Source organism: Ambystoma mexicanum, chromosome 6q (genome assembly GCF_040938575.1).
Source record: "Ambystoma mexicanum isolate Mex_15411 chromosome 6q, UKY_AmexF1_1, whole genome shotgun sequence".
NCBI classification, from domain to species: Eukaryota; Metazoa; Chordata; class Amphibia; order Caudata; family Ambystomatidae; genus Ambystoma; species Ambystoma mexicanum.
The window spans coordinates 1,397,942,639-1,397,968,689 of NC_090937.1; the positions used below are offsets into that span (position 1 = coordinate 1,397,942,639).

Genomic DNA, 26,051 nt, shown 5'->3' on the forward strand with positions numbered 1-26,051 from the left:
CAGATTATTCAGAATAATGCTGTCAGGTCCATCACTAACAAATCCAAGCGAGAACACATCACCAAGGACAGAAATGATCTCCATTGGTTGGCAGTGAAGGAACGGATTCTGTTTAAATCACTAACCCTAACCCACCGATGTCTCTACGGCACGGCACCAGCATACCTTAAGAAAAAGTTCAGGTGGTATGAGCCAAGCAAGGACTGATCAATCCTAGCCTTCCAGGCAAAGCCACTGGTCTCGGTCGAGCTTTTCCGAGTTTGGCAACTTCCCACTGGAACAAACTGCCTTGAAGCCTTAGACTGGAAAGCAACACCCAACTCTTTAGGAGGCATCTGAAGACCTTTCTCTTCAAATAACTAGGCAATTTCTACACCGAATCATGTTGCCATCTTTCTGCCCCTCTCTTTACTTTCTTTTGTGTCGGCCTGTTAATCTTCGTCCTTGTGTCTTTTTTTCGCGCCCTGATGCTTGCGAGCTACGGCGCGTTACAAATAAATAAATAAATAAAATTAATTCAAGAATACCCATCCCTACTAGTTGTAGTTGCCCAATGCACAATCACACACCATTACATACATCTTTATCATCTTACTCAAACACTCATGCACACAGCACACATACATTGCAGAACACCCCAACCCTACCTTGTTTATTTATTTCAACAGACCCTAAAGAATGCCTAACAAAAATCAAGTCCGTAGAAAGCAACGCAGAAGTAGAGCAAATGAAAATAAAAGTGTCCAACATAAGCATCCATCTCTAACAGAATTTGTAAAAAAAGTTGAAACAAAACAGTTAATACAGTCATTAAGTGAAACAAAAGTAGTTCAAGTACAAAAACCTTGCCTCCTCTATCAAAATGTAAAACAAACCAGAAAACAATTAACAAAAAATCAGCTATCACTACAGATAAAACTGCTTCTATAAATCTTGATATAGTGCAAAGTAAGCATACCAAGAACAGTATTTCAGCCAAAATGTTCCGTCACAGAGTCCTTCAAAATCTTATAAAAACAGGAGAGAAACCAGGTTCAACCCTTAAAACCTATCGTAGGATATTAATCTTAGAAGCGTTGATAGACAGTGCAATTCTTCTGAAAAGAAAGTTATTTAGTTTAGTGTTAAACAAAATGAAACCACTAACAAAACTAATGACTAAATTACAAAAAAGACTTCTCAATAAACGAAATATCAACAGAAAGAACTTCTTAAGTATCTGTGGAGGTGAATTGAGACACACTACAAGCACAGAACCATACTTTAATGAAGAAGCGTACAAACAAAAGCAAAAAAATACAATTGCCATACATAGCAGTGGTCGAGGTTATGAAAATGTTAATGATACCATAATGGAACAAGAAGTACTCCTTACAAAAATATGCCCTGAAAACTTATAATTACCCCTCTATTCAACTGAATCAGAATGTCTAGTGTACAAATGGCCATGCACGTCAATGTGTAACATTCCCAAAAATGTTTTCAAGTCTTTACGCCAATTCCTCAATCAATATGTGAAAGGCAAAGACAAAATCAAAATTAAACTACTGCAAAATATGGATACCTGTCCAGTGGGCAAGTACACAGGACTACAAGGACATTCATTGGCCTGCATTACAGGACCTGCTTGCAAAACCACCTTCCATGATATCAAAAGGATATCAACACATCATTCAACTATAAGAAATCTAGTTTATAAACTGTACCATGCTAAAAGTCCTGCTTTAGCACTAGCCAATTTAAATAACATTCTTCTACATGGTACAGCAAAAGACCTACTTGAAGAAATCGACTATATCCAGAAAAAATATTTTGGAAGTGAAAGCCACTTACAGAATGAAATAGCTGTAATTAGCTGTCATGCGCCGCCTCCGCACCTGGCGTCTTTGGCCCCGCTGCCGCTTAGGGACTTCCTGATTCCCGTCACGCTGACGCTACGTTCTCTCTATGCGGTCTAGTCTTCGCCGCCGTAGCGCTATTTAACCACTCCTCTCCCTGAGCACAGCGCGTTGCAACCTTCCACGGTCAGCTGCTTTTCCTCGCTGCCGCAGTCTTGCTACACGCTGTTTACCTTTGGCTCCTCGAGCATTTTTCTCTTACTCTTTCCGTCCTATACCGGTCCAACTCCGGTCCCAGTTTTTCGTTTCCTCTCTATCTCCATTTTCCTTAGTTCCAGCTCTCTGCCTTTACCTTGCTTTCTTTACCTTTTGACGTTTTACGCTGCATCACATTTCCACCTGGTTCCGGTTGCTGCTTTCTCCCAACATTCATCTGCATCACGTCCAGCGGCCATCAGGATACTTACCGGTCCTAGGGGTTTTTTGCCTACTCTGGCTTTTTTCCCCCTTCCTGTCTCTCCCGGGAGGGGGACACGGTCAGGGCGCATTTACACGCTCTCACTGTGGCTTCCTCTTGTGGGAGACACTCTCAACCTAGAAAAAAGGAAAAGGATTATACGGCGCATCGAGCACTCAGACCAGCTGAAGAGGATTTCGACTCCACAGGTGAGGAGGTTGAAGAGAGAAAGAAGGGTATTACACCAGTGGTGGAATCGGAAGCTGACAGTTTGCAACGCCCACAAACACCAATCATGGCTACTCCTGAGCAAGTGCAGGAACTAATCGCTGCGGTACAAAACCTTTCTCTAGAGATGCAGAATATGAAAACTGAGAACAATCTGTTAAAACAAATGGTGGCAGTAAGGAAGCCCCCCAACACAGACCTGCCCCCTATGCCTTTATCTTCAGGGAAATATGATGGTTCCCCCAAGACCCTAAAAGAATTTCTTGACGCTTGCCGGGTGTATTTTTCCTTCAGAACCCGCACCTACGCCTCAGATCATGCCAAGGTTGGCTTCCTGGTGTCTAATATGACAGGGAACGCTCTAGCTTGGGCCACCCCTCTAGTCACCGGAAATGACCCTGTCCTTCAGAATTTCGATGCATTCATTGCGTTCGTTAAACAAACCTTTGAGAGACCTGAAGTCTCAATGGCAGCTGGTGAAGAATTGATGGACATTCGTCAAGGACAGTTTGATGTGCTGTCTTATATCTCCTCATTTAAGAGATTGGCCATGGAGACGGGTTGGTCTGAACAGTCTCAATTTATTTTGTTCCGCAGAGGACTTCGAGAAGAATTAAAAGATGAAATGGCTCACTTTCCTCGGCCTACTTCCCTGCAGGATCTTATGACGGCCGCCCTTCAGATGGAGTTCAGGATGCAAGAAAGGCGGCAAGAAAGAAGAAAAGCACGTACCTCCTTTTCAAGGACCTCCTCACCTCCTTCGGCAGTGCCCAAACCTCAAGATGAGCCCATGCAAATCGGCACTACTCGCCGTTCTTTAACACCTGAGGAAAGAAGGAGGAGAAGGGAACAGGGCCTATGTGCCTACTGTGCCTCTGATCGCCACATGGTGCATACTTGTACTGAACTAACCAAGAAAACGGCGGAAAACGCAAACCCTCGGACCTAGTGGGGACGGGTTATCGAGGGCAATCTTCCAGTCCCTACGTTACTATGTCTATTGATTCCTCGAACCCTTCTGAAGATTCCCGCCTGATGGTTATAACGGTCCAGGTCACTATCAATGGCAGCCCCGTAGAGACGCTGGCTCTCTTGGATTGCGGTGCCGCAGGAAACTTTGCTGACACCCTTTGGGTAGACAAAGTGGGTGCTTCACGGATAGACCGTAGCCACGGTCAGAAAGTAGAAGGAGTAGACGGCACACCTTTGAGTTCAGGACTCATTATTCAGACAACCGAACCCCTTCCTCTGTCTATATTTCAACATTCAGAAGTCATTACTTTTGACATCATTCGAGCAGCCCATTTTCCTCTTATCTTGGGGGTTACCTGGTTGCGACAACATAATCCCCATGTCGACTGGAAGTCTAACACTTTGCAGTTTAATTCCAGCTATTGCCAGACACACTGCTTTAAAGAAGCACGTTACCAGGAGGTAAAGATATCTCCCACTGTTCTCCCCACGAGTATAGGGGTGCTTTCCATTGACTCGGTATTGGAAGAATACCCTATGGTGTTTGCTGAATCCGCTCCAATGGCATTACCACCTCATAGACCGGAGGACTGCTCTATCGAGCTAATACCTAATGCCCTGGTCCCATTTGGACGAATGTTTACTTTATCCAAGACTGAAAAGGACGCTTTACGAAAATATCTGGATGACAACTTGTGCAACGGTCTCATCAGACCCTCTAAATCCCCGGCGGGTGCTCCCTTGTTTTTTATTCCAAAGAGGGATTCTAAGGACCTCAGACCATGCATCGATTACAGGGGACTTAATAAAGTCACTCGTAAGGATAGATATCCCATGCCCCTCATTCCTGACATTTTGGAATCTGTACAGGGCGCAACAGTCTTCTCTAAATTGGATCTGCGCAATGCATATCATTTACTCAGAGTGAGTCCAGGAGATGAATGGAAGACGGCCTTCAGGACACCATTCGGCCTATACGAATACTACGTTATGCCTTTCGGACTGGTCAATGCTCCCGCTATATTCCAAAGGTTCATAGACCGAATATTCTCTGATTTATTGTTTATTTCAGTTGTGGTTTACCTGGACGACATACTTGTTTTTTCACAGTCTATGTCAGAACATCTACTACATCTCACTGAGGTCCTGGAGCGCCTTAAAAAACATCATTTATTGGCCAAACGTGAAAAGTGTGTTTTTGGGGTATCCTCGATCCCGTACTTAGGGTTTATCCTCTCACCACAAGGAGTACAAATGGATCAAAAGAAGGTTGAGGCCATTCTCCATTGGCAGGCTCCTTCCTCAGTCAAAGAAGTTCAGAGATTCCTGGGCCTGGCTAATTTTTATAGGCGTTTCGTGCCAGGTTTTTCCAACACTGTCCTACCAATTACCAATTTGTTAAAGAAGACATCTGTGCCTTTCGTTTGGAGCCCACAGGCTGAAGAAAGCTTTCAACTCCTGAAGAAGAGCTTCTGCAGCGCTCCCATCCTGTGCCAGCCAGACCAAAGCAAACCTTTTATTGTTGAGACAGATGCCTCTGCCGCAGCAATAGGAGCAGTTCTACTACAAGAGCATGACAACGCGGAACACCCAATAGCATATCTATCAAAAACTCTCACTCCGAGTCAACGGAATTATTCAGTAATAGAACGTGAACTACTAGCCATGAAAAAAGCCTGTGAAGTATGGAGACACCTCTTACAAGGGTGCAACCACCCTTTTGTAATCCGGACCGACCATAAGAATTTACAAGTTTTACAGTCAATGGATTGCATCAATTCCAGACAAGCCCGGTGGGCACATTTTTTCTCACAATATGACTTTACCATCACGTATATTCCTGGAAGCCAAAACACTTTGGCAGATGCTCTGTCCAGAAAGGCTTTCTCCTCCCATGTTGCCTCATCCTGCCCGGAAAAGTTGTTTCCCAGGAACCGCATTGTTGCCACTATCTCTTCCCTGTTTCAACGGATAAAAGAAGCTGTCTCCTTACATCCAGAACCTCGCGGCATGATCCAAAAGGATGGTTTGTTCCTGAAGAAACAGAGGATTTGGATACCATCCAAACCTCTTCAAAAAGACATATTGTCCTGGTGCCATGATCACAAGACAGCAGGCCACAGGGGACAAACCAGCACCTTGGACTTGATTAGTAGAGCTTTTTATTGGCCTAATATGTCTAAAGATGTTAAACATTACGTCAAGTCCTGCAGAGTCTGCTGTCAGAGTAAAAACAACACAAAGAAACCCATAGGTCTACTACAACAAGATGCAATCCCGGAACGTCCGTGGAGTCATATATCTACAGATTTCATTGTGGACTTACCTTTGTCCCACGGATGTACATGCATAATGGTGTCCATCGACTCTCTCACCAAGATGGCTCATTTTTCTCCACTTCCTGGTATACCAACTGCCGATGGTATGGCATTAGTATTCATTAAAGATGTGTTTCGACTCCATGGTCTCCCCGACAAGATTGTATCAGATCGAGGAAGCCAATTCGTCTCCAGATTCTGGAAGTCCTTATGCGCCGCTCTTAATATTCAGCGCGCTTTGTCATCAGGATATCATCCCCATACCAATGGGCAGACAGAGCGGTTAAACGCCACATTAGAACAATATTTGCGCAGCTACACCAATATGGAACAAGACAACTGGGTGGATATGCTGCCTACAGCGGAGTTCGCATATAATAATGCCAGTCATTCCGCAAGCAAAACGTCTCCATTCTATTGTTCATATGGCTATCATCCCCGAGCCATCATTCCACAGTTTTTCTGCAAACCTGCACTTCCGGCGGTAGAAGAGACACTTATCCGAATAAAGGACATCCAAGACAAAGCCAAGTTGAATCTCAGAGATAGCCTCCAGGCTTACAAAAGGCAAGCTGACCGGCACCGGCAGGTTGTACCTGATTGGGAGGTTGGTTCCAAGGTATGGTTATCTACTAAATACCTTCCTAGATGGTCTCGCCCATCTAAACTGTCCCCCAGGTTTATCGGTCCCTATCCCATTTCTGCCAAGATCAATCCAGTGGCCTTCCGCCTTAAGCTGCCACATTCCCTTAGGCGGATTCACCCAGTGTTTCACGCATCTCTTTTGAAGAGTGCCGAACAGTCATTAAGGGCTCGTCCTTTCCCCACTCTTTCTCACTCACCTGATGCTCCTGAGTATGAAGTGTCCGGGTTGATGGACTCCAGATACCGCAAAGGGCGCCTTGAATACCTGGTGCATTGGAAAGGTTATTCACATGCTGAGGACTCTTGGGAACCAATTGCGCACATCCACGCTCCTGTCCTTCTCCGGAAGTTTCACCGTTTGCATCCCGGCAAACCGGGTGGCCTGGGCCTTGGCGGGGGGCATACTGTCATGCGCCGCCTCCGCACCTGGCGTCTTTGGCCCCGCTGCCGCTTAGGGACTTCCTGATTCCCGTCACGCTGACGCTACGTTCTCTCTATGCGGTCTAGTCTTCGCCGCCGTAGCGCTATTTAACCACTCCTCTCCCTGAGCACAGCGCGTTGCAACCTTCCACGGTCAGCTGCTTTTCCTCGCTGCCGCGGTCTTGCTACACGCTGTTTACCTTTGGCTCCTCGAGCATTTTTCTCTTACTCTTTCCGTCCTATACCGGTCCAACTCCGGTCCCAGTTTTTCGTTTCCTCTCTATCTCCATTTTCCTTAGTTCCAGCTCTCTGCCTTTACCTTGCTTTCTTTACCTTTTGACGTTTTACGCTGCATCACATTTCCACCTGGTTCCGGTTGCTGCTTTCTCCCAACATTCATCTGCATCACGTCCAGCGGCCATCAGGATACTTACCGGTCCTAGGGGTTTTTTGCCTACTCTGGCTTTTTTCCCCCTTCCTGTCTCTCCCGGGAGGGGGACACGGTCAGGGCGCATTTACACGCTCTCACTGTGGCTTCCTCTTGTGGGAGACACTCTCAACCTAGAAAAAAGGAAAAGGATTATACGGCGCATCGAGCACTCAGACCAGCTGAAGAGGATTTCGACTCCACAGGTGAGGAGGTTGAAGAGAGAAAGAAGGGTATTACACCAGTGGTGGAATCGGAAGCTGACATTAGCAACAATTCTATACATGGAAACCTTTTACTACACACATACAAAAAAGAAATACTAACATTTTAAAGTACATCAGCTGAAGTACTAAACCATTGTGTGTATGTTGCCGTAGAACTTTTTATAAAAGTAACACAAAAACTGTAGACCTATCATACAAAATAGAAGACAATGAATATTCTAAATGGTTTGAATTAGCTCTCTACCTTATAGCAGAAAACAAATACGAAATAACTGACCCCTTAATACTTTGCAATTACTGCACTACAAAACTTGACAACAACCAAACTCCTTCACGTGCTATCACCAATAATTTGGAATTATATCCACTACCAAAACCCCTACAACAACTTAATTTATATGAGAGCATCATAATTCAAACAGTGCACCCATTTCAAGCAATAATACGCCTTCAACCAAAAAATGCAAAATTACCTCCCTCTGAATTAGTGAAAGGTATTTGTGGAAAAGTAATGTATTTGCCATTAGCTCTAAAAGAAAATGTGCACACTCTAGGAGTGCATCATCCAATGCAGCAATCTTTAATTATCTTAGTAAATGGAGTGCCTACAAAAGACAAAACAAATTGGCAACAGCTGGTAGATTTACATACAGTTAGACAAGCCTTACAATATCTTAAAGAGAATAATGAATATTACAAAGAAATTAATATTGAAGAAAACTTGAAGGATACAACTGAAATAATTCAAGAGACACATGAAGCTGGTCAATTTGAGCTCCTAGATCCTGCTACAATAACAAATATTTTAGACCATTATACAATTCATCCATTGCACTCTAATGACACCATCGAAGATGCACTGGAAACATACCAAATGCGTCAAACAAAAGGATCACCAATCAGCATATGGGAAAAAAGTATAGAAGCACCTGCTTTTCCTCTACTCTTTCCTACTGGCAAAGGAGGAAGGTACAATGATAGACCTATTCAAATATCAGCATCAGAATACTGCTCATTAGGGATGTATTCTGAAGATCTCAGATTTAGACAAAATGTGGAATACATATTCCACCTACTCTTTGAAAGTGAACTAGCAACTTTATGTTACGGAGTTGCACACACATTAAAATCAGGATCCCACTTTCAAAATATGACAGCTACACTATTATTACAAAAAGTGCAACAAAAAGTGAGGTTTTACAATCGAATATTACAAATCTATTAGCAAATATGCATGGTACTAAAGACTACTGGTTTCGATGTCATGGAGATGTACGTTGTATGATCAGAAACCTTGGCCCACCCACTTGGTTTGTTACATTAAGTTGTGCAGAATATGCATGGGAAGATTTACATGATTTCCTACGCATATCAAGCAAAAACAAAACAAACATAGATATACTAACACCTGGAGAACTTTGTTCTCTGGATCATGTTAATGTTTCAAGATATTTTCACCATCGCTTCATTGCTATGCTACATTTATTTGTAATTAAACTGTTCCTCCCCTTGGAGAAGTGAAACACTTATTTTGGAGAAAAGAATACCAAGCCAGAGGAGCACCACATATCCACATGCTTTTATGGATTAAAGATGCTCCTAAATTTGGTCAAGACAGTGATGCCACTGTTTTACAGTTTATTGAAAAATATGTCACTTGTGAAATTCCAATAGAATCCACAAAAAGTGATCTTCATGCACGAATTTTACAATTTCAAAGATACAAATGTGGCAAATATTGTCCTCGCAAATACAAAAACAAAGGGAAATACTACACCAAATGCCGATTTGGTTTCCCTAAACCAGTTACAAATACAGGTCAAGTGAACAACCTCATGTCTTCAGTTATACATAGTGTTAAAGGTAAGTCACCTAAAAATACATATTACATAAAAAGAACAGAAGAAGAAAAATATATCAATGATTACAATGCAATCATTGCCCACTTATGGAATGCAAACATAGGTGTGCAGTACATTGCAGACAATTCTACTGCAGTTGCACAATATGTCACAGCATACTTAACCAAAGCAGAAAAGACAGAGCTCCAAGACCTCTGGAATGACCTGTCATCAGATAAAACAGGGTCTCAGAAATTATACAGCTTGCGCATAAAAATGCTCTCCCATAAAGAATGTGGATCATATGAAGCAGCTGATCATTTAACTGGTACTGCATTGTATGGTAAATCTGAAAATATAGTATGGCTAAGTCTTGGTCCAGCTAAATCTAGAAAAACAGTTCTAAAATCATACGAAGATATAAAAACAATAGCCAAACATGATCCCAACAGCCAAGACATTTTAAAAAACAATTTATTGGACACCTACTACCCAAACAGAAGTAATACTTTGGAAACCATGTGTCTATACAACATAGACCAAAACTACACATACAAAAATAATACAAAACCTGATGAAAAAAAAGGTACATACAGAGTGACAAACTGTGAAGGCAGCTTAGTAAAACTCACCAAACAAAATTTAACTAATCATATCAAATTGTCATTAAAGACTCCTCAACATAAAGAAGTATATTACATGTCCCTGCTACAACTCTTTAAACCATGGAGAAAAGAAGAAGAAATACTAGATAACTATGACTCATAGGAAGACACTTTCAAAGCAAATGAAAGCACTATAACTGATGTAAACTTTACACAGTACAAAACAATGTTGCACAATGAACAGCAACACGAAGAAGAACTCCAGGCCCAACTAGATAAGGACACTCCTGACAGTAGTCAACCTTCTGTAACAGGAAGCCAAGAACCACTGGGAGAACCACTAATAGCAAATGAGGCAGAATTAGCTATGATAGAAGTAGAAAACACCATGTGTCAGTATGAAGATAAAGAAGACTTAACTATACTACAATCAAAACTAAACAATGAACAACGTAGCATTTTTCAAGAAGTAACAAAAGAAATTGCACATGGTGTACAACATGAAAACAAAGAATGCACCTGCCAAAATTACAAACCTATACTACTGTACATCAGTGGTGAAGCTGGTTCTGGCAAAACATTCCCAATCAAAATCATCAGTAAGTTCCTTCAACAATTGACAAACAACAAACTGTCAGCTGTTGTCACTGCTCCCACAGGTTTAGCTGCCTACAACATAGGTGGTGTCACTTTACACCGATTACTACTCCTGCCAGTAGAACACCAAAACAAATGAGACTATTACAAACTTTCTACAGAAGCTGCAATGGAACTACGCAGAGTATTAAAACAAATGAAAATGCTACTAATAGATGAAGTGAGCATGGTGTCCAACCTAATGTTGGCTTTGATTCACCTCAGATTACAAGAAGTACTCAAAACAAACTACGAAGAGCTCTTTGCAGGAAAACACATTATTGTTTTCGGAGATCTTCTTCAATTGACACCAGTAAAAGGCGAGCCTATTTTTAAAACATTAGGACACAAACTCTGCCGTAAAACTGTTGGCAGCATTGGAAATGTCAACCTTTGGCAACATTTCCAATACAGAGAATTAACAGAAAACATGCGGCAATCTGCAGATCTCACTTATGCCAACATCTTAAAAAGTATCAGAGTTGGTATACTTTCTAAAGAAGCAGAAGCAATATCGAAAACCCGGCACATTCATGCACTTTATGGCAATAATGCATATGCTACAGATGTTATGTAACAATTAGCCCATAAAAATAATTGTATGGCCTTAATGCCAACTCTTGCAAGCTGTTTCAAATTCAATGAAATAATGCTAAGTAAAGAAATGCAACCAATAATGGAAATTAGCGCCACAGACAAAGTAGATGTACATGGTATGACACTACCCATGTGTGAGCAAGCCACAACAAGACTAAATAGTTTAGAAAATTCAATTTCAAACACAGCTGGCTTGGAAAAGATATTACAATTATCCTAATTATCCTTAAATTGCAGAGTTATGCAAAATGTAACCTAGACATGGACCGAGGAGTTGTTAATAGAGCACTGGGTACAGTTGTTGGCTTTCAAACATACCCACGTGACAACAAAATTCAGTTTGTCAATATTCTCTTTGACAAAGTTTCAGAAGTAAAAAGGATAGGACTCTCAACAGCTCGATTCCTTCTCTTCAAAGACATGTATGTATGCATAGAACAATTTTCTCTAACTCTTGCATACGCAGTCACCATTCGTAAATCACAAGGTCTGACCCTAGACAAAGCAAATAGACATTGGTAACACAGTCTTTAAAGAAGGCATGAGCTACGTAGCACTATCACGCTTACGTACACTTGACGGTCTATTTCTAATCAGCTTTGATGCAAGTAAAGTAAACGCTGATATTACTTGCATTTTAGAATACAATAGACTTCGCTCACTATACACCCCCCATCTAAACACATATTCTGTACCACAAAAAGTAAAACGTTGTAGAAGAGAACTAAATCAAACTGAAATGCAACAAGATGTCACTGCAAATCCTCCAAAGAGAGTAAAAGAAACTAAATCTTCATCAAGTACCACAAACATAAAAGAACCCACTAGGGAAAGTAAACCAGGTACTTCGTCAAAGAAGGAAGACAAATAAAAATCAATCAGATACAGAACTACCTGGTCCATTTAAACTCTCAAATATAGTTGGAGTAAGTTGCTACGCAAATGTAGCAATGAATATTCTATTTCAATTACCACCAATAGTTGACAACATTTACTTACACAGTACAGACCAATTGTGTTTGCAAAATGTTAGTACTTCGCAGAAATGCAACAAGCAATCCTGATAACATGTATAGTGTTTATGGAATAAGATAACAATTGGATTATAGTGCTGGAATGGTGAAAGAATAAACTCACAGGAAGATCCACAAGAATTTCTAATGTACTTACTACAAATACTGGAAAATAAAAACATACCTATATACCTAAATTTTCCAGATTTCATGCATGTGGAAACATACATGCACTCTCTGCAACAATGTGACACAAGAACAAATCGCCAATGAACGCTTCGTGTATATATATATATCAATACCTAATTGTGAATCCATTCCATTTCAGCATCTTGTACAAAATGCAAACCATGGTAGATTATGTACTACCTGTAATTCGGATAATCGTTCCACCTTACTATTACAAACACATAGTAAATACGTAATACTAATGCTTCTACGTTACAATGCAGATGGTACCAAAAACAACTGCAAGCTGACTGGATTCACACATGGTCAAGTATCACTTGGTAAGAAAACCTTCACAACAATAGGTATATTCTACCACGCAGGAGCCACAACCAATTCAGGTCACTACACTGCATATATAAAAAATAAATGTGGATGGTTTGAATGTAATGATAGTACCATTACTCTAAAGCAGAGATTACCAGCAAATCTTTCAAATGCATACTTAATGTTCTTAAAACCAAAATGTATTAACTAAACTGTACTTAAACCTTAAGTAAACTTGTAGTAAAAAAAATATAAACTGTTAGAATATTCCAAAAGCTATCTAACTGCCCAAAGATTCTACAACAACTACTCAGATAAATGAATACCACTAAATTAGAGCAAAAAATAGATAGTTAGAATACACCAACTGGTATCTGCCTAACCCAAAATTTTACAATATCCAAACTGATAAATCATATCACTAAATTATATAAAAAAAATAGACAGTTAGAATATGCCAATTGGTATCTAACTGTCCCAAAATTTAACAATAGCCAAACAGATAAATCAATACCACTAAAATATATAAAAAAAATAGACAGTTAGAATATGCCTACTGGTATCTAACTGCTCCAAAATGTTACAATATCCAAACAAATATATGATATGTTACTGCTCCAAAAAACTGCAACAAGGCAATATATACAGCATTAGCCAGAAACAACAAGTGAACACTGAAAGCAAACATACAAATAAACTGAAGCATAACAGAAAAAGGTTTTTTTTTAATCCAACATGGATTTTATTTTCTCCCAGAGACCCAATGATTTTAGCAACAAACACAGAAACTGAGCAAATTGCACAGTACTCTGGTTTGTAATCTACTAAATATGAGGGTAAAAAAAAATGTTGATTATTCAATGTAATAAGTCGTTACAAAATACCAATACTAACATGATCTTTTCTTTTATCACAGAAATGAACAAGAAATACATGTACTCCAGTTACTAAACCAAACAGTAAGTATATTATAATAAGTGCAACCATCGCAGCATATCACACCTATCGAGGCTTATAACTTTGTTCCTTATAAATTTGTTTTTGGATCCCAAAGTTATAAGTCACTATGAGTGTGATATGCTGCGGTGGTTGTGGCCAGGACATAGAGTCTTGGGTGCATGGCCATATGGCCACATGGCCATGCACCCAAGACTCTATGTCCTGGCCACAACCACCGCAGCATATCACACCCATAGAGTCAAACATTTTAACTATGGCTTATGGGAACTTTTAATGTCCGCGGTCATAATGAGTGTTCTTAGAACACTTTCAACTTGCCACCGAACAATACGGACAGCGTCCTCAGGACACCACCATTTTGTTTATTTAGGAACATTTCAGGACACCGCGAGTGTTTTAGAACACTTTCAACTTGCCAGCGAACAATACGGACACCGTCCTCAGGACAACCCATTTTGTTTATTTACAAACATTTCAGGACACCGCGAGTGTTCTTAGAACACATTCAACTTGCCAGCGAACAATAAGGAAAGTGTCCTTAGGACATCCCCATTCTGTTTATTTACGAACATTTCAGGACACCGCGAGTGTTCTTAGAAAACTTTCAACTTGCCAGCGAACAATACGGACAGAATCCTCAGGACACCCCCATTTTGTTTATTTACGAACATTTCAGGAGACCGCAAGTGTTCTTAGAACACTTTCAACTTGCCAGCGAACAATACGGACAGCTTCCTCAGACACCCCCATTTTGTTAATTTACAAACATTCCAGGACACGGCGAGTGTTCTTAGAACACATTCAACTTGCCAGTGAACAATACGGACAGCATCCTCAGGACACCTCCATTTTGTTTATTTGCGAACATTTCAGGACACCGCGAGTGTTCTTAGAACACATTCAACTTGCCAGCGAACAATACGGACAGCGTCCTCAGGACACCCCCATTTTGTTTATTTACGAACATTTCAGGACACCGCGAGTGTTCTTAGAACACTTTCAACTTGCCAGCGAACAATACAGACAGCATCCTCAGGACAACCCCATTTTGTTTATTTACGAACATTTCAGTTCGTCTACTCCCTTCTCTAGTACATTACCAGTTCCCACTGTCATGGCTGTTGGCCATGGCCAGGTGCGACAACCAATAATAGACTGTCAGCCAGTGGCTTCACTCGACTGTGTCTCCAGAGCTAATTCAGAAAAGTGCTGCAAGATTTATCCTTGGCCTCAAGCCCAGGCACTGCATCTGTCCAGCCCTAAAATCTCTCCACTGGCTCCTAGTGACCGCAAGGATCGAATTCTAGACTTTGCATCATCCACAAGGCTGTCTGGGGCCTGGGACCTCTCTACATCCAGCTTTGTCTCCCTAACTACCTACCTGCTAGAGTTCTTCGGTCCTCTAGCTCCAACGCTCTGAAGATCAGACGCTTCTCCCTCTGCCACTGAGACTGGTGCCTGGGTCCTTATGTGACTTACCATGGCCTGGCCCTCCTTGACCAGTCTCCCTCCTAAGCATCGCTACCAGCACTTGCCTTAGGGCACCCTTCCTGGACCAGCCTGAGTCTGGTTCACCCCGTCCCCCACACTTGCTCTCCCTCACTTCCCCCAGCACTTACCGTTGTGGCTACCTTTGCACTTGCTCATCCCCCTTGCTCCCAATCTTGAACTTCACCCCCTCACACCCTCCCCGTTGTAATCCCTTTCCCCCTACTACCATCCTCCCCTGCACTTCTCTGTCTTTACACTTGCACAGTAAGAATCTCACAAGGCCTAGTACGACCGTTACTGATGTTTTTTTCCCTTGTCTCCCCTCTGTTTTGCCTTGTGCACCTGAAAACACTTGTGTATGGGTGCCATACAAATGTCCAATAAATAAATAAATAAATCTCCCTACTGCACCTCTTCTATTATCCTCTTTCCTGTGAGATGCTTTTTTTTCCAACTGTGTCTTTCGGTGTTCCCGCAAGTAGTAGCAAGTAGTAGTAGTGGCAGTGGGTTTGAGGCATATATTTAGAAGTGGAATTGGCAGAAGAGCAGTAGTTGGTAGTAAAGGGTGATAGTAAGTGTTGATAGAATCAACAGCAAGGAAGTAGAGTGGGAAGAAGGAGGAAAGTAACAACAGAGGTAACAGGAGGTAGAGACAGTCAGAAGTGAAGGAGTTGAGAAGCAGGAAGCGAATTAAAAACAAAGGATGGAGGTGGAAAGGCAGAGTGAGAGACTGGAGGGACATCATTTTAGTGGGAGGATAATTTATTAGGAATCCAGTGTAGTGAAGGGTCAGGTAAGAACATGTATGGAAGAAAAGAGAGTGACAGTGGTGAAAGAAGGCACCTTCCCTAACTCCCTATAGTACTAAGTGGGATATACACTAGAAGGAAACTTCCATCACCTTGTTCTGCATGTCCAACCCCTTGCAGAATGTCGCTCAGTACGTTCAACCATACCATAACTAAGACTGCCAATACCCGTGCACCACTGAAGATTCAACTCAACAAACATAAGTCCTCCACATCTTGGTACACAAAAGAAATCATCAAAAGCAAGCATGCAATTCCAAGAAAAGAAAAGAAAGGTTCTGGAGAGAATCCCTCAAACTAGAAGACGTCATCATACTGAGAACCCTCCAATAAACACACAGGACACTCATCACCACAGCTAAAGTAAATTAGTACACAACAGCCACCATGGAAGCAATCAACAACAGCATAGTGAACACCCAAGCCATGAAGCAATAATGCCTCAACCCTATGCTGGACCTTGCAATACAACAATCTACTGACAAATGCAACACCATCAACAGTATTTTCACAGACATGATAGAGAACCTGCAACATTTGATGGATTGAATTCAGGACATTTATACCTGAAGATATTGCTAACACTTTCACAGTGCTCCAGATGGATCAAATTCAGGACAATTATTCCAGGAGACCTGTCCACCACCCCTCGAACCTACCAACTACAAAGAAAATATTCTCCCTATATCCATTGTGGAGATCATCAAAAGTGAAGCACTTTTACCACTTCTCAACATCCTCAAAGCATCAGTCAAACAAAGTACTTTCTCCTATACACTGAAAGGGGGCCACATTGTTTTAGTTTCCTTAGCCTTATTTTTACAATAAGGACCTGAATTTGGTATCCTTAATAAAGATCTGGATTTGGTACCCTTTTTTGTTTACTTCAATTTATATTTCCCAATCTGCTTTGGTTATTTTCAAATATCTGAATACGGTATCCACTTTCGATTTCTTGAATGTATGTTTCTCAATCTGCATTAGTTATCTCCAAAGGTCTGAATTTGGTATCTTCTATACATGGCTCACTACTTGAGTAGCTCATCAGAAGGATTAGTGGTATACATGGTTTTGTATTGGTAACTTGTCATGATTTATTAACAAAATTTTCTTTCATCCAACTCATTTATTCTAATTTCAACTTCATTGTGTGTAATGCAAAAACTAATATGGGGCAGTGATAAACACAGTACCCCAAACCCCAAATAAACAGAATTCCAGAGGACACACAATTTGAAAATGTATATATTTTGGAGTCTCAGTGGCCTCTATTGGGGGCATGCAACATTACTTCCATTATCTTCACTCAAATTCCAGTGATATTCTTGGCACTCAGTGCTGAAATCCATAACTTGATAGAACGGTAAAACAGGTGGTTCTTTCAAATACTGCATGTTTTACCAGTGCCTTCAAGCTAGTAATAAGACCCATGGTGTTTGATGGAAGCACAGACCACATCTATATATACAAAAAATGCTTAGGTATGTTTCCGTACTCAGCTGATGCAATGTATCAGTGTTAGGTTGCCCTCTGCTGTACAAATGGCAAAGTGTAGCCACTTCAACAGCAGCTATCATTTCAACATACAGATGCAATTTATCAGTGTTAGGTTTCCCTCTGCTGTCCAAATGGCAAAGTGCTCCGGGTTAGGTTGAAATTACCTAAAAAAAATGGTTGCATTGACCAAATGTTCTAAAAATGCTACCACCAAAGGTTCGAACACCAAAAGTTTGAACCTTTGGTGGTAGCATTGAAAAAACACGGGGGCTGCGTGTGTGTCCCACTGCATCGCCCCGCTCAAAATACTTTATGGTATAGTGAGCTGGGGCTGCGGGGGACACCCCTGCAGCCTTCTGTAAAAAAAAAAAGAAAAGAAAAGGACCCTGCAGCACCGGTTCCCGATCACAGAAGTGAAAGGGAACTGTTGCTGCAGGGAACCACTGTGAAGATGAAGGTAAGTGAGGTTTGTTTATGTTGGTGGTGTGGGTGAGGGTGTGCTGAGGGTGTGGGCGGGGGGTGTGTTATGGGGGTGTGTGTGTGTGTTGTGTGTGTGTGGGTGTGAGAATGTATGTATGTACTTTTGGTAGTTCGCACCTTTCTCATGCGAGCAATTTGCCCGCTGTACTTTCAGCCGCGGGCAGATCACTCGGATTCAAGTGCACCCACTTCAACAACAGCTACCATTTCAGCAAGCATAATGAGCACAGTTTTACGTGGTCTCCTTCACCTGTCAACTATTGCAAACATTCGGAAGGTACTTCTTTCCACCCCCCCTTCTCGTTAGACAGGGCACAGCGGTTCCAGTGTCAATAAACAGTTAATTAACGGCTCAACATTTCAGTATCTTATGAGCAACACGCTATAGGCCAAATGCCTCCTCACAAGCTAAAACTTAAAGTAGGTGCTGAATTTAAGCTACTATGCAATCTTATGCCATCACAGGAACTTCTGCAATGAAACAAGGTTGACAATTACGCATCTAAAAATATACATCATGGAGGCCCATATGATCGATGGAACTTAGATACTGTTCCTATCCTGCGCACATTCCATCTGATAGGTTTAGCCTTTTCATTGACCATTAATAAGTCACAGGGACCTACGCCCCCTTCCAGGAAGCGTTTGGTGGTAATTCCGATATTTAAGAAGGGTGAGAGAAGTGACCCTATTAATTATGGACCAATTGACCTTTAAGATAAGACAGAACGGCATATGTTACGCCAGGAACAGCTAGTTGTGTTTAATTTAAGACTAAACATAGACCAAAACGCAAGTGGATGAAAGGAAAATACAACTAAAAAATATCGGACAGGTTCATTTGTTGCTCTGGTATGATTTTCTTGGATAAAAAACAGGGGTACACATATTTTTACTTACTTTCGGTCAAGTGACCCCATCCAGCAATCTCGCACATGTGGCCAGGAGGGAAATGAATGTCATTATCTGGTAGACAGATTGTCTGCACAAACTTCGTCTTCTTGGCACAGTGATTGTTCTGCCTTTTCAGCTTAATCAAAGCTACAAAGGAACATAAAGAAAAGGTCACATAAAGATATTTCACTAGGGTGCACAATGTGCATGTTATTGAAATAACCATTAACTATTGTCACTCAAAGCGAATGGGAGAAAGCATTTTGAACATTTCCCCACCACGTTGCAAAGCAATTAATGGTTTTCTGAAACACAAAAAAGATGTTTGTCAATGAAATTGCATATTTATTTTTAAATGCATCATTTGGATTTAAATATGGGCAGGGTCATAGACAAGCTGCCAAGGGGGTAGGCAACCTTGCACCCACATCTGATTGGGGCATTTATAATGGTGAGCAGTGATTTGTCCAGCATAGGCTGGCTGATCTAGTGGCATACATGTCCCATCTCCATCTGATTGCCTCAATTCAACCTTTAGTCCTGCTCATCTTTCAGTCAACCAGTTTGTAAAAGGGAGCAAAGAACTCTGTTGATGCCAAACCAAAGTCTCACTCTCATGCTTATTTTACATATATTTCATTGCACTCTGACCCATAAGAGCAAGTAAGCAAAGGGGAGTGTCAGACTGCCTACATCCCCATGCATTCCTGCTGCTCGTTCAAGCATGTTAACTTCTTAGGGCCTCGGTTCTGTTAGCACAGATGGCAGCTCCCTCAGGGTATGCTTCAGCTGCTCTTCTAATGGCATATATATGTGAAGCCTGAATCTCTTGCAACTCTTTAGAGTGCATGCCAGAGCAGCTAGCCACTCCCAAGTGCCACATGTCAGGTACACTGAACCATCTCCCGACACTTCTGAGTTCTTAGGCCACTATGATCAGCCTGCTCTTGTGTCATGTGTCACCTACTCTGCTCATCCAAATGCTGCTGACAGAGCACAGTCCCATCCTGGTCAACCTATGGACCCCTTTGCCAGATCCAACAAACCAGCACACTGCATGCCTCCAACCACAGTTGATTGTTTTTGGACTTTGTGCATGCACTGCCTTCTGTCCCCTCAGCATTTACAAAAAGGGTCGCCAAGCAGGTCACTTCTCACTGATGCGCCATCTCCAACTGAAAAGGTGCAATGCTTTTCCTACCTTCCCTAGCCATAGCCATCTGCTTCCTTCCACCTCTAATTATCCTCCATTTATAGGCCTAGAATACTTTCCACCCTATGCTTGCCCATTTCCGCACTTCTAATTTGCTTTATATTTCCCCATACTTTCACCCTTGCCAGTTGATTCTTTCTCCCCCTCAGCCCTGCTTCCTACAGGACTGGGGTCCCATGCCTGGCACAGGTGCCCAGTGCTGTTTTGGGGCCAGTGAGATGGGGTGTGGTTCGGAGGTGCGACTTTCAAGACCTATGTGGGTTGGGAACAGGAGAAGGCTTTTCTGTTGAAAATGGCGGCCTGACGTTAGGAAGTTTGGAGAAAGACAGCGCATTAGATCGTGCTTCGATCCAACAATCCAGCCTGCAAAGGAGATGAGCTGAGCAAAACTATTGTGAACATATATGAACCTGCAGAGAACAAAAACAAAACAGCCAAACTGGCCCTCTCATAACACTTCGCCAAAAATAACTGGCATAAAAAACATGGCATGCCAGCCCACACATCCCTCTGTTCTAATAATCCTACTTCATCCTTCTCACTGGTCTCTCCCATGACTAATGCCTGCCCCAACCGCATCAACTTTGTCCAAGCATCTTACCATTATTTCAGACATCCTGGTTAATTTGTTTCTCCCACCACCTCTGTTCTGTCACCGCTGTTCCATCTGATGCCTTTCACTTTGCGGCTTTGTGCAAGGGGGCCCCACCACGGGCCATGCAAGACTGCTTAGGACTTGAGCTGTTGGTCAAAGGATCTACTGGCACTGGAATGCTACATGCAGGGCACTCCACAGTGCTTCTCATCATGACATGATGAAGGGCAACATTCATTTGATATTTCAAGTCCAACACTAATATGAGGAAGCATACATTCGAATTCAGAAATGCTACGCAATGCTGTACACTGCGTCAAGATATTTCTTTTAGGGATTTATTTATTGCCTTTTGGGTATCCCTAGCTGTATGCTTGTAAATTACCACCAAAGTCATTTACTTTGACTGCCTCTCGGTCCAACGGAATAACAGCCGGATCATGAGTGGTGGTAAGGGAGTGTCCACAATTTTAAGTTCATAAGACTGCATGGGTTTTTCGGATTTACTGCGAGCAGTAGTTCTGCCAGGGTGAATATGCCCATTTCTGGTCTTAAAATGAAGTATCTACCTCAAGAATCTTTCAGGAGTTAAATCCTTTACTTCAATTTCAAAACCCTGAAATCGGCTGTATGGTATACATGGCGGTAATTCCATTACATCAAAGAAATGGAGGCAACAGAATTAATGCCACTTTTTTACTGCACTGTGTGAGAAACCTGAGGTAATTCACACCAGCAGTTCCTGTGGGTCTGTTGTTCAGGTGACCAGGGAAGGGCCATCGCCTTTCGGATCCTGACCCTGGGGGCTAACAAGCAAAGGAGCACCATCTGAGTGGAGGGTCTTTGGGGATTGGAAAGAGGATCCCTGAGGGCCAGACATGGTATCCCCCTTCCTGATAGTGACCTACTCTGCCCTCCCCTCCCATAGCCTTTATGGGCTATTGTCAGTCCAATTCCCTTAACCCCTGTAACACCCCTAGAAATACTGAGACGAAGACGAAGGAGTCAAGAGGAGTGCAGATTTCCTATGAAAAACACCACTAGGGTACTAGTACGAGTAAGATGCAGATCAAGGCACTTCAACTTCCCCAATGGGCCTATCCCTCTAGCGAGGCCAGGCAGGGTCAGGCAATTGCTTTCAACTATGCCCACCGGCAGCCTGTTAAGTCCTCAGGTGAATATAAAAATAAAATGATCACACATGCTTGGCAATTGGAACAAGCTGGATGGTGAGCAGGAGAGGTAGCAGAGCCAGTGTTGCCCAAACCAAGGCAACGGGGACCTAGACGCCGTGACGCTGTAAGGCTGCCGGGTGTAGCAGGAGAAAGCGTGGTGAGAAAGTTGTGTCTCCAGAGAGCCGGAGGAATTGCCAGACGGGAGCCGTGGGGCGTGCCATTCCCGTACTCTGTGTGGTCAGAGAGGTGCTTGTTTCCCTGGGTGAAGCAGAAAGCCCAGGAGGATCTAGGGGCAGGTGGAGAGAACCTGACCTCAGGCAGGAAAGCTGCTGAAGGAAGGAGTGCCAAAGTCCATGACCGTGAGTTTCTGAAACAGAAAGAAACCTGGCACCAATTGAGAAAAGACTGTATATTTTGTAATGGTGTAACCGTGAGTGAAAGAGCACTCGTTTCTGAAAGCCGCTGGGACACCACTGAGATGTGGACAACGATAAAGAAGGTATGAAAGGATATAAAGTAGAAAAGTGGTCCTGAATCCGTATAACAATATACGCATTTGAAAGCAGTGGCAGCTGGTGAGTTTTAAAGCTAGTGGGGCGGTAAGTTCACAGGGTGAATTTGGGAACAAGCGAGCGCGCTCAGCGCGCGAGCCCACACCACCCAAGGAGGTGTGGGGGGTTCTCCCCCCGCAAAACTTGCCTCCAAAATGTGCTATTTACTGTCCCAAACCCACCAAAATATGACATAAAAAGCATTAGCTTTTACATACTAATGGTGGTAAATTATTCTTACGTGTGCAAGTGTATTTTACAGCAGCTTGTATTGAGATGTGTTTGAACATTTGGGGCAAATTGTGGGGTTGAGAGTGTGTTGCCCACTATCAGACCGGGACAACTGGTGGATACATCTAAAAGGTCGCCCTTAAAGATCAGTTTATCCTGTGAAGCCAATGCACTGCACTCTGTATATAATATCGGTGGGAACAAAGGTGACCATGTAAAAGTGAAGAGTGTGGATTGGTCCACCATAGTGAATTCCTTGCATCATGTGAAAGGTTTTAAAAAAAGTTAAACTGGCTGCTTAAACTGGCTTTTCGGAATACTGGGGCCATTCACACCTTTTGTTTTCCTCGTTCAAAAAAGCTGTATGGAGATGATCACAAGTCAAAAGGTGAAAGGGTGGGTCAATGGTATCGTGTGAAGACTAGGCCACGACTTTCAATTGTTATCATAATGTAACGTTGCCATGGGTAGATACACAAAGCAACAGGAGATCGGCCATCTTCTCTAGGCATTGCCCAGTCGTGCATGTAATGAAAAGGTTTGGTGAAAGAATAAGCGCCTGAAGCCAGGACTCGGTACAATACTAAGAGCTATCTCCTAGACATCGTAAAACACACCTTTTAGTGAGCCTCTAACAGGGCTACCCATGATGTGATGCTTACTTGGAGGATGGAGATATGTTCACAGTAGAGTTGCTCTCTGGGGCATATTCCACTCCCATTTCCAGACTGTCTCTACATTTTAGAGTAGGGACAAATAACAGAAATATTTGTGAGGTAAATCTGGAGTGGGAAGTCCACTGAAGAGCTGTCATAAACACTCGCAACACATGCCACTGTGCTCCAGTGGGCATAGGCACACTCGAGGGATGGGTCTCTTCACCCTAAATTCCAGGGCAGCCCAGTTTCGGTTTGAGGCCTTTTGAGCAACACACAAACAACGTTTTCATGTTCTGCACTGGGTTAAAATAAATGCGCAGTTTGCTTTTACTTTCGGCACATGTATGCAAGGAGAGGCAGCCCCTATCAGAAGCCTGCTCACATTTGGACTTTGGCAAAGGAAAACATGGCGATTTCAAGCCGACACATCTTCAGTTTAAGTTCTCTGTATAGCAAATCCATGGAACTATCGCAGCTATTTCTTTCCTCTCTTGTGTCAGAAAAATCTCAAATCACACTGGCGTATTCACTGTTGGTGTACCTTATTACAACAGAGTGACTCCCAGGGTGTGAATGTAAAACAGCACTGCCAAGTAAGTCATTTTTTGTGGGACTATGTGAGTTTGAACAGCATCCTATTGGTTGCTTTAGTAATATTTTCTTTACTGGACCCACCTTACTCAGACTGCTCCCGCGAGCCCCGGGTGATACAGGCACCCCTCATTCAGCCGCACAACACGGTCTGTCAGATCAGGCTAATTCCATTTGTGGAGATTTAAGGGAGTGGGATTCATTAAAACATTTTGAGTACAGAGCAAATGTTTGCGCAAATGCAAATGATTAGTGTTTGGAGAGTAGGGTTTCTTTTGAACACTGGCGGGATGGTGACAGGATCAGGGCTGTAAATAGAGTGATTGGCACAGGGGGGAGCTCTGCAGCAAAGTAAACACTGCAAAGAAAACACTGAGCAAACAGCAGTGCTGAACACTACACATGTTGTTATCACTGCCCCACGGGCCGTCATTACCCGCACTCTAAAACCCATCAGCTTCCAAGAAAACACGTTCAACATTTGCCGTTAACTCGGGAGATCGCCGGTTCAGGCAACCTTTACCCATTTACATCAGATGGGGGAACGGTTCTGTGTTGGCCCAGGCCCACTGGTACTTCATCACTATAAATACACAAATAAAAATGCGGGAACACGTGATACGCGTACACAAAACACCCCCACACACATACACTTCAAAGAAGAAAGGCTTCGTCATACCGACACGGCTGCACGTTCACATGTGCTTGCTTCGCAAAACAGTTATATTAAATCACTATCCATGGCGCACCAAAAGGACGGGCTCACTTTGCTGTAAACTTACTTTCTTGTTCAGTAGGCAGTTGGCAGGGTCCCGGATTTTGCGCCGGCCAGCATTATCAGACATCTTTGCAGTAAACAATTCCAACTGATGACCCTCATCGTTCACACGGACAGAGCAGAAAATGGTAAGTATTTGTAAAGCAGGTTCAGTATTCTCATTGGCTGTTTGCCAGCCATTGGCAAACAGCCAATGACATTACTGTATCTATGCAGGGAGTGAAGGAGACTCCCTCCCTCCCTGCAGATTACAGATCTTCGCTGCGCTGTTTGCGCACATAGTGATACTGGCGGGGCCACCCCTCAAGCGCCCCGCCAGCATCCTACTTAAAAGGTTTATGTAAAGTGCGTGGAGCTATGAGCTCCACGCACTTTACTATAACCAAAAGCAATGTAAAACGGGATGCGCCCCGCTGTTGTAGCCGGCCCATGAAAAGGAATCCTATACAAAGGCCGGCTGCAACAGCGCCCCCACGGGTGGAAAATGAAAACAGATTCAGAAGAAGAACTTCTGAATTTGTAACAGTACTCACACCTGGTGGGGGGCCTAAGTGTTTGGGAGCGGCGCCCTGATGCCCTATGATAGCGGCCACCACTGTTTGAAAGTCTCTGTGAAGAAAAAGAAGCATTGCGGCAGCACGGGAGCTGTGCGTGAGTGAAGTGTGAGCAAAATAAAAATCCTTTTTCAAAAGTTCCACGGCAGTGTGGGAGCTACATGAAAACTGAGTAAGACCAAAACTGCAAAAACTAATAATGAGAAACTGTGAGTGAACTATGAGTTTTGAGAAACATTGGGGTGGCCACCAGGCAGGAGGCTGATACAGGAGGGCCAAAGTGACCCCACCCTAAAAACTAAACAAGAAACTTAAGCAAAGATAGGCACCTGGTTGCGCAACCTGTAATGGGTGGACCATGCGGTCTGCAAACTGCGTCTCGTCCAGGGGAATGGGGCCTAGGTGTGAGAAGGAATCATTTGAGATACTGAAGTTGTAAGTCAGAAGGACTTGATTTTGCATGGGGAAGGGAGTCCCGCAAGCAACAAGTGAAGAGTGATATTTTGGGATGGAACTTTTGTGAGTTATAGTATGTGTTTGGAAAAGAGGTAACTTTGAACAGTGGTATGTTGAAGGATAACCAGGAGGGTCTAAGCTCGAGGCAAGGGAAGCCTGAGGGACCCTGTGAAAAAGTGAATCCAGATGAGGAAAAGGTACTGTGAATTTTGCCAAATGAATCATGAGAACTTGTTGAACTTTCTTATCCTGAGAGTCTTGAACTTGGCGAAGGAAGCCGTGGAAGATCTCCATTTTCACACTGACTTTTCTTTGAACGCTATTAGTTGGTCAAATCCCACACACTCTTTTACTTTGTAGAATTGAGGGCAGGCATAGGTTCTGACACAGACAGTAGT

At 42.8% G+C, this 26,051-nt stretch overlaps 1 protein-coding gene across 6 annotated transcripts in view; it reads right to left on the reverse strand.

Moving 5' to 3' along the window:
• HGFAC (HGF activator) overlaps positions 1 to 26,051 on the reverse strand; it is a 1,108,062-nt gene that overhangs the window by 235,459 nt on the left and 846,552 nt on the right. For all 6 annotated transcript variants that reach the window (XM_069632041.1, XM_069632043.1, XM_069632038.1 and 3 more), the window contains exon 12: positions 18,857 to 18,997. In XM_069632041.1, coding sequence (XP_069488142.1) covers positions 18,857 to 18,997 — 141 coding nt within the window. The remainder of the gene's footprint in view (positions 1 to 18,856; positions 18,998 to 26,051) is intronic.